This window comes from Chelonia mydas, chromosome 1 (genome assembly GCF_015237465.2).
Source record: "Chelonia mydas isolate rCheMyd1 chromosome 1, rCheMyd1.pri.v2, whole genome shotgun sequence".
Taxonomy (NCBI): Eukaryota; Metazoa; Chordata; order Testudines; family Cheloniidae; genus Chelonia; species Chelonia mydas.
Genome location: NC_057849.1, coordinates 78,924,542 through 78,939,466, shown reverse-complemented (window position 1 = coordinate 78,939,466; position 14,925 = coordinate 78,924,542). Strand labels below are relative to the sequence as shown.

Sequence of the window (14,925 nt, the reverse complement as noted above, 5' to 3'; positions counted from 1 at the left end):
TGACACCAGATAGTGGTGGTGTTTGTATTTTTCTCTAAGGGATACCAGTTCTAAAATAGATCAATCCCTCCCCTCCATTAGATAGTCACATTGTTCAGAAACCAGCTGTTGGCACAACTATGGTCTCATGACTGATATCTTACTGTTTCCTAAGTGACAAACCCAACATTTAGACCCTATGCAAGCAACAAACACAGAAATTCTGAAGTTTCCTACAAGATATTTGTGCATGTTAGAAATTACTGAAAATTATTCTTCAGAACCCATAACCTTTATCTGAGAACAAAGTAAATTACTGAGGTTCTCAAATACATGTACAAATGACAATGCACATTAATCATTAATTCACATTACTGGTATTTCAAAGGAGAAATAAGCAATTGAGGAAGTATTTACAGTTCACACAACACCACCTTTATACTCCATACTTGCAAATATTTGATCTCAGCTATAACACAACCAAGTTTGACCCCACTATGTTGTGACTCAAATTAGCTCAAAATCTTTACTGGCTTTACAATCTGTGCTGCAAAGCAACATTAGAGCGCCCCAAATCTAAATATTTATCTAGAGACAAAGTTCAGTTTACAATTTTCAACAAGCGTCCTACCTCTTCATTGTATTCTTGTGAAGATTAACAGGGTCCTTATGCACACTAGAACTACGTTGCCTAATCCAGCTGTTGTCTGTATGTAGTGATGTTTTCTTTCTCATTTCCTGAAGGATATGTTGTCTCTCTATTTCTGCTGAAGACTGGGCACGCTCTTTCTGAGACCCCTTCTGTGAATCACTGACATTCCAAGACTTTTCCAAATATTTGTTGTTTGTACCTAATTTGAAAAATACAAACATCTGTCAAGTTTTAGGGAGATAAAACACAAAAGCTAAAATTAAAAAGCAAATTGTAAAACTAGTGTTGTAAAACTACTGAAGCAACGTATGCACCTTTGTGTTATTAATATTTGATGAAGTATAAATTTCACCATTTTAGTATTGACTGCCATTACTAAAACAAATATTACCAGACAACATGCACATTAGAAGCATTAAGGATATCACCAAACAAAAAGGGAGATATCCAGTGTCAAGCCAGCAGTGAACTATCAAATATCAAAGTTAAAGCACAGAAGCAAGCACCAGGTATTCTGTACTTCTAGGCTATAGTGCCAGAATGGGGTATGAGTTATTTTGCGCTTCCTCCTCTGCCCCCCAATATAAATATCCCTAGCCTGCTTTTCACAGGTGTAGGGTTTTCATGTGACTAGTGACAAATCAAGCAATAAATCATAATTTACAATGTGGCAATTTACAATAAAAAAAAATCAAATAGAGACAAGCAAAAGCTGCTTATCAACCATGGTACAACATCACGCTACTTTTAAACAAATGGGTATTCCCTGCACTTTTAAGGTCAGATGAAAGTCAGAAAGATCCTTTGCTCTAAAAGCCTGAACTCTCCTCCCTCTTTGAAAGAGGCTTTTCTCCAGTAACGAGATGGAAACCTGCCGGAATACACAACTGCATCACAAGTTCCTTCTCCCCTTTCAGAATTTATAATCCACACCCCCTCTAATTATAGGAATTATTCCCTGTTCAAAATGTCAAATTTATTGTGTTTTAGAGGAGACAGTCTTACTTTATAAATGTATCTGCTTCAAAAACGCCCCTTGCTGGAAGCATTTTATCTACTACCTAGTTACTGGGATATCTAGGCCATTGAAGGAAAGGTCAAACTTTTGGTGTAAGGCATCCTTTGGTCCTTACTTGACATCTTAAAAAGGTAGAAAAAAATGCTATTCTCCTCAAAATGAACAGAGTTACTAGTGTTTTAAAAAAAAAAAAAAGGAAATTTGTTTTTATTCAGCTATTCTTTGTGCTAGGCCTACTTAAGTGAACAAAACAGTAAGTCACTTCAGTTGTAATAGTCCCTCTTCTAATACTGCTTTGACTACAGATTTACTATTGGATTTATTGGTACAGATTAACTTGTCAGATATTTCTGGAAGTCTAGTCATCTCATTAGTTTTGGTGATTGAGATGTGATTTGAGAAAGCGATCTTCTTGCCAATTTGAGATGCACTCCCACCTTGGTCTGGGTTAGCATGTTCCATCTGATAAACCATTTGTTTTCTTGTAGCCTCCAGCTCTCGTTCTTTTGCCTTTTGCAGAGTCTTCGTACTTTGCTTTCGGTTTAACTCCTCTTGCAACAGCCATTGGGCAATACCACCTAATGGTTTTCCATATTCACCTACAATCACGTTTGCATACACAAACCCATTTATCACTTGTACAAAATTTTTTTTTGTAAAGTAGCTTGTTGTATCTTCCATCATATTGTCTTTAGTAAGTCACCCACATTCCCTTACATACTATACTCGAAGCAGATTATAAAATATCTAGAATATAATTTCTAAAGAGAATGCTATGTAATCTTATATTTTAGCAGCTCCTTAAGAAAATTGAAGCCATTGTTATATCCCCACGAAATCATCTCCAGCTGTTTTCTTCCCATATAGACATTGTAAATGTTGCAAAACAATTTTGTTAAAAATAGTGCCCCAGTGTTTGTAGCATTGAGTTTTGTTATTCCCAATTCAAACGCACTAGCATATCGTACATCTATTATCCACATTAGCCCCATTATTTCTATATTCAATCTACCACAGAAAATGTATTAAAATACAGCCTTACACATAACTGTTTAAAAGTATTAATGCACTATATAGATTATCATTACAATATGACTGTAATCCATACTACTTTAAAATAAATTTGAACTAAAGTATATCTTAGAAAAGCATCCATTCTGAATTTAAAGACACTGACTTTTGGATAATTTACCACATCTCTTAGATAATCTATACTAGTGGTTAATTTTCCACACTACTAAAAATCTGATATAGTATATGTATACTTGAATTATGAGTGGCAATCAAAAACAATTATTTTTGCCCTTCAAATATCTAGTTGCTGTAACTACCCTTTGATTGTATTCATGTTTTCATGCAATTAATAATCAACTTAAAAAGATCTAAGAGCAATTAAAGTGCTCACCATTTTGACTTCTGGGGTAATCATCCAGTTCTGAAGTCGATCTGGATTTATTTCTATAAATACAGAAAACTTGTATTACCATAGCTCTAGTCATGGTGCAGGACACTGTTGGGCTAGGCACTGTACAAACACAGATCAAAAAGATGGTCTTGCCCGCAAAGAGCTGACAATTTAAGTATAAGACAAGATATAACAGATGGATAGACAGAGAGTACAAAGAAATAATGAGGCAACACTAGTCAGCATTGACAGGCTGTGGTCTCAGCACACTAGCGGTATAATCTATTGTTATTTAGTACTAATCTTGCAGTAATTCCCAGAGACCTCAACTACAGAGTGGAGCATCATTCTCCTAGGTGCTCTACAAATATTTGTAAACATGGTCCCTACCTCATTCCCCTAGATCATTAGACTGCAATATCAATGAAGATCAGAGACAGTGCAGCCTACCAGTCTAAGGAGGACTGTTTCAATTTTTTGGGTGCATACTTATGTTTTTAAGTTTGTTACATGGTGACGTATTTACCACTTCCTAGTTTGGATGTGCTATTGCCACTGAAAGAAAAGTATGGCCTTACATGCAACCTGAGGATGTTTCTTGGGAAAGCCTTGTGGTTCATTGATCCTATCATGCAGGGGAAAGTGCCTATGGGTTTTAGCTGACAAAAGTCATCAGATGCACAAGAAAATGAATAGTAGGCAAAAGTGTTCTGGCTGCCCAATGTGAAAGTTAACATCGTACCTGGCTGCTCTATGCTTAGCTCTAGCTCATGAAAGTGAGGCTCTGACTATACATACAAATATGGTGTTTATTTAGAAAAGCAACAAAGAGCTCATTTCTTGGGCAGCAGCTTCAATATTTAAACTACAGAGGGCTGTTACAGCAGCAGCACTGTATGCATTCACGACCCAGTGCAAAATGAGTCCGTCGTATTAAACCAATATGGCCTTTGGATGCAATATTCTTAATAATTGTATACAGTTTCCTGCTCTCCATATTAACTGTTTGTGCTAACAGTCTGACTGATCAGTTCTTGCACTGGTGAAGAGCTGGTGTTACAAATGCTCAACTGCTTATAGAAGCAGTTACAACAGGGAACAAGGAAGCTAGACCGGTGCTTATGCCTCTAGCACCTTTGGCCTCTCCCCATGCCTCCATAGCATAACCATTTGGTGCAAAAGCCCTCACCACTCTGAGGACAGAGCACTAAGAGGAAAGAATACCCATCAGTAGACCTTGGCAAAATATTTTGGACAAATAGTTTATTTGCCAAAAAATGCAGTTTTGGTCAATCCAAAACTATTTGTCAATTTGACAGGAATTTGCTAAATAGTTTCAGCCATTTTTCCCCCCAGGATTTAAACACCATTCACAAAGTGGAGAGGCGGGGAAGAAGAGGAGAAAAGGAGGAAGAAGAGCTAGTGGTAGTCCTCCCATACAACCATTAGCCCTGGGCTAGGGTACTCAACCAGGATGAGAGACACCCTCCCTCGCTCCTTTCTATTTAAAGTGGAGAAGGGATTTGAACTGAACCTCCACCCTCTCAGAAGAGAGCCATAACCATTTTTGATTCACCAAAAAAATCCAGAATTTTAAGTTCAACGAAACCTGAATTTCATTTTCAAGTTTTCAGAACTGCTAATGAACTAAAAAAATCATTTATGTGCCCAGTTCCATGCATCAGATGCACCATCTCAGGTCTTGGAGTTTCTTCTTGTGACATCACAAGTGCCATACTTATTTCTGTTGAAAGACTGGATTAATTGCTGAAAAAGATATACAGATGACGCTTACGAGCAACTGTGGGGTACTATCTATATTAATGTTGGATGGGAGAGTTATGGATAGAAGATATTTTTACAGAGATGGGGAATTTAGAACTTTTAGGGTTATTCCAATAATTAAAAGGGGAAAGAAAATACAACTGTGCATTCAAATGAACCAATGCATTTGTAACTGTTGACAAAAAAGCTTTTATTAAAAGCAGAAAAGAGGATAGCAAAAAACAGGCATGAGTTAAAACAAAACAGAAAATAGGCAAAGTTTAAAAAAGGGAAAACTAAAAATTTGTGTACCAGCTTCCTGATAATTTTGTACCTTCATTTTATCCCTCCTTTCCCTGCTTATCTTTTATTATGTTACACAGTTTTGTGTGTGGGAACCGTGCCTTAGGTTGTATTACACATTATGACACAACCACTGTAATAGCTGAGATTGTTTTCCAGTCTCATCAGTCCACTGCCACCCACACATTCAACTCCTTACACTTCTTGGCTTGCTTTATAGAAAGATCTACTGACTGAAAGACGTTCTACGCTACAAATGGAGTATGACTTAAAGAAATTAGGTGGCCAAAGCTCCTGTAGGTGAAAGCATAGCATAAGGACTGCAAAACAATATTGCAGGTAAGGACTCTAAACTGTACCACACCAAATGGTTAAAATTTATTGTCAAATCCAAGGCTCTGTAATATAAAGGTGAAATTCTAACCTGCCTGGAGATTCAGTATCATACTAACCTGTCAGCAAGAAAGTGGCCAGATGGATCTTCAAAGTTTTTAGATACTTCATAATGGTCATAATGTCTATAAGCAAAAAATAAAATAAAATAAATACATGAAATAAGGTGAATTAAGTAAATATCAAACCCAAATTGGGAAGAGATGAAGAAATAAGGTACAAACAACAGATCCCTAAATGTACATAGCAAACAAATTCTAGGAGGCTCAGCTCTTGTTTCAGTTAGAAACAAAGTTGCATGACAGATACAGCTTTCAAAGATCTTTTATGAAGTCAGACCTACAGTCTGTAAATGACAATCATCAAACACTGATACCAAAGCTCTAACATTAGAGGAATATGTATATCTACAGCATGAATACAGCTTTTGGGGGCAGGGGCCACGTCTTCATACATGTTTGTATAGTGCCTAGCACAAGGAAGCTACCATCCCAATTGTACCGGAAAGTATTAATATTGTTGTTAATACATTTAAAGTCCTACTTCAGCAAAGCAGTTTACACATGCTTAAGCACAACCCTATTCAGCAAATCCTTAAGAACACTCAAAAAATGTTTTTGTTTCTCTGATATTTTACTGAGAGTGGCACTTCTATATTATTTGTAACACTAGTAGGTGAAACACTTTCAGAAAGGAATGTTATATATAAGTTAATGGGTGTCCCTTCCTCCCACTCTCTTTACTGTTTAAAATAGACTGCTGAAAAAGGTAGTGGAAAGAGATTGTCTGAAATAAACAGATTTAGACTAGGTATTTCTAATATGCTGTGGTATCTAAGCTAATATAAATTATCTCATAGATACTGTAGAATCTTTAATCCACAATTAATAGAAACATATTGCTGTACTGGTCAAACCACTGCAAGATAACAGCAGTAAGTGTTTTGACTTAGGAATGCAGACATGCAGCTAGTAGGAAATAATTAACTCAGTATTTCATTATAAATCTCTACAGAAGTGTTGAACCACAGACTTGCAAATTCCCCATTAATGCTACATATTGTCCACAGAGCAGAGGTGGGCAAACTACTGCCCGCGGGACCGTCCTGCCTAGCCCTTGAGCTCCTGGCCGGGGAGGCTAGCCCCCTCCCCCACAGCCATGCAGGCACCACAGCTGGCTCTGGCCAGGCAGCCGGGCTGCAAGCTCCTGCTGCTCTGAGCTGCATGGTAAGGGGGTGGGCGGGGGTTGGATAAGGGGCAGGGGGTTCTGGTGGGGGAAACTTAGGGGACAGAGAGCAGTTGGATGGGGCAGAGGTTCTGGGGGGTGGGCGGTCAGGGACGGAGAGCAGGGGGGTTAGATAGGCATGGAAGTCCCAGGGGGCCTGTCAGGGGGCGGGGTGTGTGTGTGGATAGGGGTTGGGGCAGTCAGGGGGGTCAGATAGGGGGTGGGGTCCCAGAGGGACAGTTAGGGGCAGGGGGTCCTGGGAGGGGGCGGTCAGGGGACAAGGAGCAGGGGGGGTTGGATGGGTTGGAGGTTCTGAGGTGGGCAATCAGGGGGCAGGGAGTGGGAGGGGGTGGATAGGGAGTGGGGGCCAGGCTGTTTGGGGGGGGTGGGACACAGCCTTCCCTACCTGGCCCTCCATACAGTTTCACACTCCAATGTGGCCCTCAGGCCAAAAAGTTTGCCCACCCCTGCAATAGAGCTAGGTGATAACCTCAGAAGTTTTCATGGTAAATTTTCAAGTTTTTGGCCCAGCTCTTATCAGTCACCATGTTCACTTGCATAAACCCTTTTGAACAAAAACCTAGGAAAGCAAATAAATAAACTAATTTCGTTAAAAGTCAAAACCACCAGCTTTAATTATGGGACTGATTCTGTCACACCCTTACAAACCGTGAATAGCACTTTACTCTGACACTCAGTAGGATGATGAGCAAAATAAGGTATCACTCCATATAAGTAAGGATGACAGGCCCTTATGTTGGACTAAGGTACAAAATGTGTATTGGTATTGTAATGAGACAGGTTTAGGTTGTCACAGAATGCACTCTGCTTAGTGACTTCATGTCTGTCTTTTCTCTTGATATTCACAGAAACATATGTTTAATATGCACATACTTCAGGACATCTGCATTATCTTTGAAAATATACTTTTGAAAAGTAAATGCATCTCCCCAATTGTGAGTGCAGACCTTCGGTATTGGGGCATCTGTATTGGTATCTCCCTTTCTTTTTCCATGCGCCGCTTCTGCTCCTCGGCCTCTGCTCGCCGCTTCTGCTCCTCGGCCTCTGCTCGCCGCTTCTGCTCCTCGGCCTCTGCTCGCCGCTTCTGCTCCTCGGCCTCTGCTCGCCGCTTCTGCTCCTCAGCATATTGTTGTTCCTTTTCTTTCTGCTCTCTTTCAAGCTCTAGTTCTTGGGCTTTCCTTTTTTGCTCCAAATGCAGGGCTTTTTCCTCTTGAAGTCTCCTTTCCTCCTGGAGTCTCCTCCTTTCCATTTCCTTCTCTTCCTCATTCTGCTGCGGTTCCCCCCACTCATGTCTTCTGCCTCCTTCAAGAACATCAGCGTCTTCTCCCACGTTTGTTCTCCAGCGAGAAATAGGTGGAGCATGGGCAGGTACCGATACTGTGTTGAAGGTTAGGACAGTCGGCTCCTGTAGGAAAGGAAAATAATGGTTTTAGAAACATGATAGCGCAGGCTACCTATTTAGGAAACATTTTGTTTTGTGACCAGGGACTTGAGGGGAAGGATCTCAGGGGACTCTCAGTGGCAACAAAGAGTGCGCTTCTTAGTTTATGCTTTAGGGACGCCTACACACACAGTCTTCTAAAGTGAGAAGTTCCATTCTGTTTGCTAGCCTTGATTACCCCGTTGCCTAGTCTTTCCAAAAGTGTCCGCAGCTTTTATTTTTTAAACCACCTTTATGCATGAAACACCCAACCTATACCTATGCTTCAAGCCATTCCTTCTCCTCTTAAATCCCTACACTATTTCCACAATAAGTGAGTCAGTGAATATTCACTCACTTTTTTCCTTATTTTACAGATTTTTAGAAACAACCTTAAGTGAACTACAGTGAGCACATATCTAAACTCAATATCCATGTTAACTGTACTGATGTAACCCTTATCCTTCAGCATCCTCCAGCATCTAAAATTTAAGAACATAATGGGCATACTGGGTCAGACCAAAGGTCCATCTAGCCCAGTATCCCGTCTTCAGACAGTGGCCAATTCCGGGCACTTCAGAGGGAATGAATAGAAGGGCAATCGAGTGATTCATCCCATCATCCACTCCCAGCTTCTAGAAGTCATTTCTGACATTGTATTTTTGTATGCACTCCTATGAGAAAGGTCTTTGAATAGTTTGTTTCCATGCAGGAAGCAAAATAACCCTTTGAAATGAAGGAATAATGTGTCAGCCCAGATCACACTCCCAGCACTTAACGGTTTAAAACAAAATGTCCTTGAGGGCTTCATAGTGAAAGACTTAACAGCTTAATTGAGGGACACCAGTCTTGCTGTTTAAGTTATATAAGCTTTAGATTTGTTTTGCTTTCCTGTTTACCACTGTATAAGCCTAAATACACTTGCAGGTACATCTGAAGGAGGAGGAAGTGCTCACTGAGCTGATACAGGAACAGGGAACATTGATGCCGCTAAAGCATCTGGAAACCCAGAATATAGCCTGTCCAGCTGTAGAACAGACTACAGCTGCAGAAGGAAGCAGCTAAAGAAACTAGACACACTCTTGACATTTTGAGATATATGGACGTCTTCCATCAGCAAGGCTGCAGTTGATTTCTTCTCTAAATTCTTCAGAGGTAGGATGGCTCAGCCTTAAGACCGCAAAGGTACTTAAGCACATGTCTTAATTTGAGTATGGGATAGTCCTAGTGACTTCAGTGGGACTGTTCATAGGCTAGAAGTTTGGTACATGCTTGATTACTATGCTGAATCAGGGCTGAAGTTGGTCATTTTCACTCTGGTCACAATGATATTGTATAAGCTGGTAACTGGCTTATAAAACAAAACATTTCTTGTGTTCATACACCTCAGCTGCATGTTGTCCTGCTGTCTTGAATGAGTCTAAACCAGGGTGGGCAAACTTTTTGGCCCGAGGGCCACATCTGGATATGGAAATTGTATGACGGGTCATGAATGTTCACGAAATTGGGGGTTGGAGTACGGGAGCAGGTGATGGCCCCGGATGGGGGTGCGGGATCGGGCTGAGAGGTTTGGGGGTACAGGAAGGTATTCCGGGCTGGGACTAAGTGGTTCAGAGGGCAGGAAGGGGATCAGGGCTGGGGTAGGGGGTCAGGGTGCAGGCTCTGGGCGGTGCTTACCTCAAGCAGCTCCCAGAAGTAGCGGCATGTCCCCCTTCCGGCTCCTACACGTAGGTGCAGCAAGGAGACTCTGGTGCGTGCTGCCCCGTCCGCAGGCACCGCCCCTGCAGCTTCCATTAGCCATGGTTCCTGGCCAGTGGGAGCTGTGGGGGCCATGCTTGGGGTGGGGGCAACTTGCAGAACCCCCTGGCTGCCCCTATGTGTAGGAGCCAGAGGGGGGACATGTTGCTGCTTCTCGGAGCCACGCGGAGCGGGGCAAGCCTCTGATCTCGCTCCCCGGTGGGAGTTTGAGGGCCAGATTAAAACATCTGGAGGGCTGGATGCAGCCATCGGGCTGTAGTTTGCCCATCCCTTATCTAAAGCCAACTGATCACAAAAGTAAACCACCAACTTTGTAGACAGTTATTTTTATTTTAGGAGTATTTATTCTCTGCATTGGGCAAATGAGAAAGCAAAAAAGTCATCTGCATATTTAAGTACCTACTTTTGCTAATGCTCAATAAAGGAATCGTGAGAAACTTGAAAGGTGAACACACACACATCGCCTACCTCATCTAAATATTTGGAACTCTCTCTTTCTGCTTCTTGCTGAGCCTGTAGCCATTCTTTCCGCAATTTCTCCTGTTCACGTTTGTATTTCTCCTGGCAGGAAGAGTCACGGATTATATTAAAAGCAAATAAAAGCGACAGGAAAACACGACCTTCTTCATTAGTATTAAAATATTTGTTTTAAAACTAACCTTGTGCAAAGCAGTAAGTCAAGTAATAAAAAATCCTAATAGATTGCAGATGGCGAAATCCTGACCCTAATGAAGTCAAAGGGAGTTTTACCATTGACTTCAGGGGAGCCAGGATTTCACCCTAAGCCTCAGAAGACTCACCAACCTATTACATTTCCCGCACCCACTTTCACCAGGCTGGGGCAGCGGGTTGGGGTGCGGGAGGGAGCCCTGGACTGGGGAAGGGGGTGTGGGGCCGGGCATGAAGGCTGGGACAGCGAGTTGGGGTGTGAAGAGGGGGTGATGGATGTGGGCTCTGGGAGGGAGTTTGGGTGCAGAAGGGGGCTCAGGGATGGGGCAGGGGATGATGGGTGCAGGCTCTGGGAGGGAGCTCAGAGATGGGGCAGGGGGTGATGGGTGCAGGCTCTAGGAGGGAGTTTGGGTGTGGGAGGGGGCTCAGGGATGGGGCAGCAGGTTGGGGTGCGGGCTCTGGGAGGGAGTTTGGGTGAAGGAGGGAGTATCCAACTTGAGGCAGGGGGTTGGGGTGTAAGAGAGGGTTCAGGATTCAGGCTCTGGCCAGGTGGCACTTGCCTCAGGCAGCTCCCAGTCATTGGCACAGTGGGGCTAAGGAGGGTTCCCTGCCTGCCCTGGCTTCGAATGGCTTCTGGAAGCAGCTGGCATGCCACAGTTCCTGGCCAATGGGAGCTGCAGAGCTGGCGCTTGAGATGGGGGCAGCATGTAGAGCCCCCATCGCCGTCCCTGCGCCTAGGAGCCAGATGCGCCAGCCACTTCTGGGAGCCATGAGGAGCGACGGTAAGCAGAGAGCCTGCCTTAGCAACACTGTGCCGCCGACTGGACTTTTAAGAGCCCGGTCTGCTGTGCCAGGGTCCCTTTTCAACTGGGTGTTCTGGTCAAAATCCAGACACCTGGCAACTATAGGAAACATCCCAGCTTAATGCCAAAGCTCAGGCTGGATTTGCAGGACTAGCAATTAGAAAAAAAAATATATTTTGCTCATTCACTGAGCTACCGACAAATGAAAATCAGTAAGAATGAACATGGAGTCTCACAACGCCATTTTTAGAAAGCCTCTTTCAATGGGGAAGAAATCAAACTGTACATTAAGACTACTCTAACAACAGCTTTTTGTGGCCATAAATATTTAACACTCTCTAAAGCTGACTATAAAGAACATGAAGCCTATTTTCTCCTTTTTTAAAGAGATGTTAGAAGTGCCAAGTCACTCTATTCTCTGAGCCTCTACACCACTGTGGTGAGTGACTGGTCCACTGCTATCCCAAAATATTGGGCTGTACAACACTAAGTTATCACAGATGCATAATTCCCAGTACAAAGCCTTGTTGGAAAAATTAGTACAATAGTAGCTGCCTTTTTTATTTTAATATATATTACTAGTACACTAGTCCATATAAAATATTACATTCCATTGCTTAATTTTCTATTGTGACTGACAATCAAAAATACTGGAAGTGAAGGGGGTCATCTATTATAGAAAAACAAAATCTTAATCAAAGTTAATGAAGACTAAAAATTATCCTGTATAGTCCATACATAGCATTTAAAATTACTTTTAGTTTGGTAAACTACAAATATGTATGAACTGTTCTTAAAATGAGCCTTCTTAAAAAATATTAATTAAAACTTAAAAGATTAATTTTAAACAAATCATTCCGAAATAAATTAGCTGGGTTATAAACCTGTAAGTAGAGCTGGTCGAAAAACCATTTTTTCTAGTGAAAATTATGAACAAATTTTTTCATTCAAACTTGTTGATTTGAATTTTTTGCAGGGAAATTTCAAAACAAAACAATGTATATCACATCAACATTTTGTTTCAATTCACCTTTCGGAACAGAACATTTTGATTTTCAGTTTAGCAATTTTTGGTGCATTTCCCCCTCACTTCCCTCCCTCCCCCCCTCCTGCCCCACTGAGGTTTGTTTGTTTGTTTTTTGCCATTGTCTGCAACAAAACTCTGATTATTTTAATTTTTCCCCCATCCCTTCTTTTTCCACTATAACTTTTCAAACTACCTCCAACTTTTGAAAAGTTACAGAGTGACAAAAGAAAATTTTTTTGCTATTGTGTAACTTTTCCAGAATTGGGTAAGTTCAGAAAAGTAGGCCATCCAAAGTCTAACATTAATAATTGTTAATACTTCTGCAGCTTTTATTCATAGATCTCACAGCACTTTACAAACTTGAATGAGTAGAATTATCATTGTACAAATGGGAGAAGTGAGGTGCACAGAAGTGAAATCACTCATCCAATGTTATACAGCATCTCAGAGGCAGAGTTGGGAACAGGGCCTAAGTCTACTGAATGGCAGTCCCATACCCTTCCCTCAGTCAAAGGAATCCCTATATAGAAGTACATAGTTAAACTGTACCTGAAGTAAACGTTCCTGTTCTTTCTGCCATTTTTCCTGTCGTTTTCTCTCTTCTTCTTGGTCCCAAGTCCAACGACTTGGAGCATTAATAGATGGAACTGGGAGCTAAATCATCACAAAAAGAGGATGATTAATCCATTGTCATTTTAAAAACACACATTTTTTAAAAGCTAGACACAAAAACATTTACAAACATTAGCTACAACCTTAGAGCAATAAGAACCTACACACTTACAACAGTTAAATTGTAACCATTATTACGAGCTTTAAAAAAGGTTTAATCAGCAATCTGGATAGGTGTCTGATCAAAATCAGAGCATGCAATATAAGAACAATAGAAAACAAAAAGGTAGGGTTCCCTGAAACGAACAAAGCCAGGCAAACTAATAACCTCTTCCATAAAATTCATGTATAAGCAGTTTGTAAGCAGTACTCACATCAGACACTGCAGGCTCTGAGCCTCCTGTAGGATTTAGGGTAGGGAGGAGAAATAGAAAAAAATATTACAATTATGTGTTATGAGGTTTGTTTAAATGTGGAAAGTTTCACTGGTATGAATTCCAGGATATAATTTGTTTAAACTGTAAGCCATACTTGTTTCATTTGACCCTATTCCCTTTATTTAGGTCAAGGAATATTTAGGTATCTTCAACGAATACATATCTATCCAGGAAGTTTCTGAAAAGAGAATAACTCTATAACACCTTCAAATCTTTCAGATGCTATCTATAATTACTCGGTCTTGAATTAGCAGTACATCCCCAGCCTTGTAACATGAAGGACTAATCACAGTTTTCCCATAGCTACTCTGAAAAAATAACTCAATGCTGTTTCATAATCAAATAAGCTACTCTCTTAATCTAAACAATTTTGTTAGGATTCAGTTATACTGCTTATATATTTAGGATTCTAGAGACTCACATTTTACATGTATTAATACCAATAGACCTTCCAAAAGCAACTAATCTTCCACTACTAACCAACATAAATACCTCCTACTCTACTCCCAGAGAGAATCTTCGACTTTTCCACACTTGATAGTGTGTGTCAAACCTGATATTTGAAGGTTGTCACTCTAGCTCTGAGCTTATGCCAGGGTGATAAAAAAATGCATAAACTGCATTGATAAACTAAACACTGAGGAAAAACTGTGAGAAATACACTTGGTTGTTGTTTTTTTAAACAAATTCTTGTCCATTTAATTTTGTTGTCCTAAATAACCAATAGTTTAGATCATGTTACTCACCTGCAAAATTTAATTAGTGGAAAAAAGTAACAGGAAAGCAACATATCGGAACCTATTATTTTCCTACAATATAACAAAGCATGGTGGAGAAAGTGGAACAAATTTGGTGTACAAAAAATGTCTACCTACTCAGAGGCCTTATGTCAAATTGATATAAAAATGAACATACATTAATTATATATCTTCAAAAACAGGAATTTATTATTAGTGACAAAATTAAAGCTCCTTAAGTGAAGCTATTAACATACCACATATTTTAACTATTAATACAATATTTAAGTGGATATTAATAGTATGCTTTACTATATGAAAAGATTTTTTTTTGTAAATGAGGGGAAAAGGACTGCAAATAAAATACTGCTGTTAAAGCAGAAATTTAGAAATGAACAGCATGAAGTGTGCAGTGGCATTTCAAATGTCACTTGACAAAGACAACCACTCAGTGAATTCCTAGCTCTCCTGGAGTCAATGGCAAAATGCCATTGATTTCCATGGGTCCAGAATTTCATCCTCGAGGTCTACAGCAAAATACTGACATATACAAAACACCTTTGAAGACAGTGTTAGATATTCTACATTAGTGAAAATATGAGATGTGACATGCAGAACACACCAGAAAAGCAAGCCTACAAAACTGTAATGAGAGCTTTATTTTGCACACCTTAAAGCAAAATAATAATAATAATAAAAATAA

General features: G+C 40.4%; 1 protein-coding gene across 26 annotated transcripts in view; it reads right to left on the bottom strand.

Moving 5' to 3' along the window:
* The window catches only part of LMO7 (LIM domain 7), a 183,312-nt gene that overhangs the window by 8,200 nt on the left and 160,187 nt on the right, over nucleotides 1–14,925 (bottom strand). For 17 of the 26 annotated variants that reach the window (XM_043534123.1, XM_043534097.1, XM_043534135.1 and 14 more), the window contains 8 exons: nucleotides 13,423–13,448; nucleotides 12,986–13,090; nucleotides 10,406–10,498; nucleotides 7,707–8,164; nucleotides 5,574–5,639; nucleotides 3,055–3,107; nucleotides 2,087–2,248; nucleotides 611–830 (listed from right to left, as the gene is read on the bottom strand). In XM_043534123.1, coding sequence (XP_043390058.1) covers nucleotides 611–830; nucleotides 2,087–2,248; nucleotides 3,055–3,107; nucleotides 5,574–5,639; nucleotides 7,707–8,164; nucleotides 10,406–10,498; nucleotides 12,986–13,090; nucleotides 13,423–13,448 — 1,183 coding nt within the window. The remainder of the gene's footprint in view (nucleotides 1–610; nucleotides 831–2,086; nucleotides 2,249–3,054; nucleotides 3,108–5,573; nucleotides 5,640–7,706; nucleotides 8,165–10,405; nucleotides 10,499–12,985; nucleotides 13,091–13,422; nucleotides 13,449–14,925) is intronic. The other 9 variants (XM_043534145.1, XM_043534137.1, XM_043534150.1 and 6 more) reach the window with 1 other exon arrangement.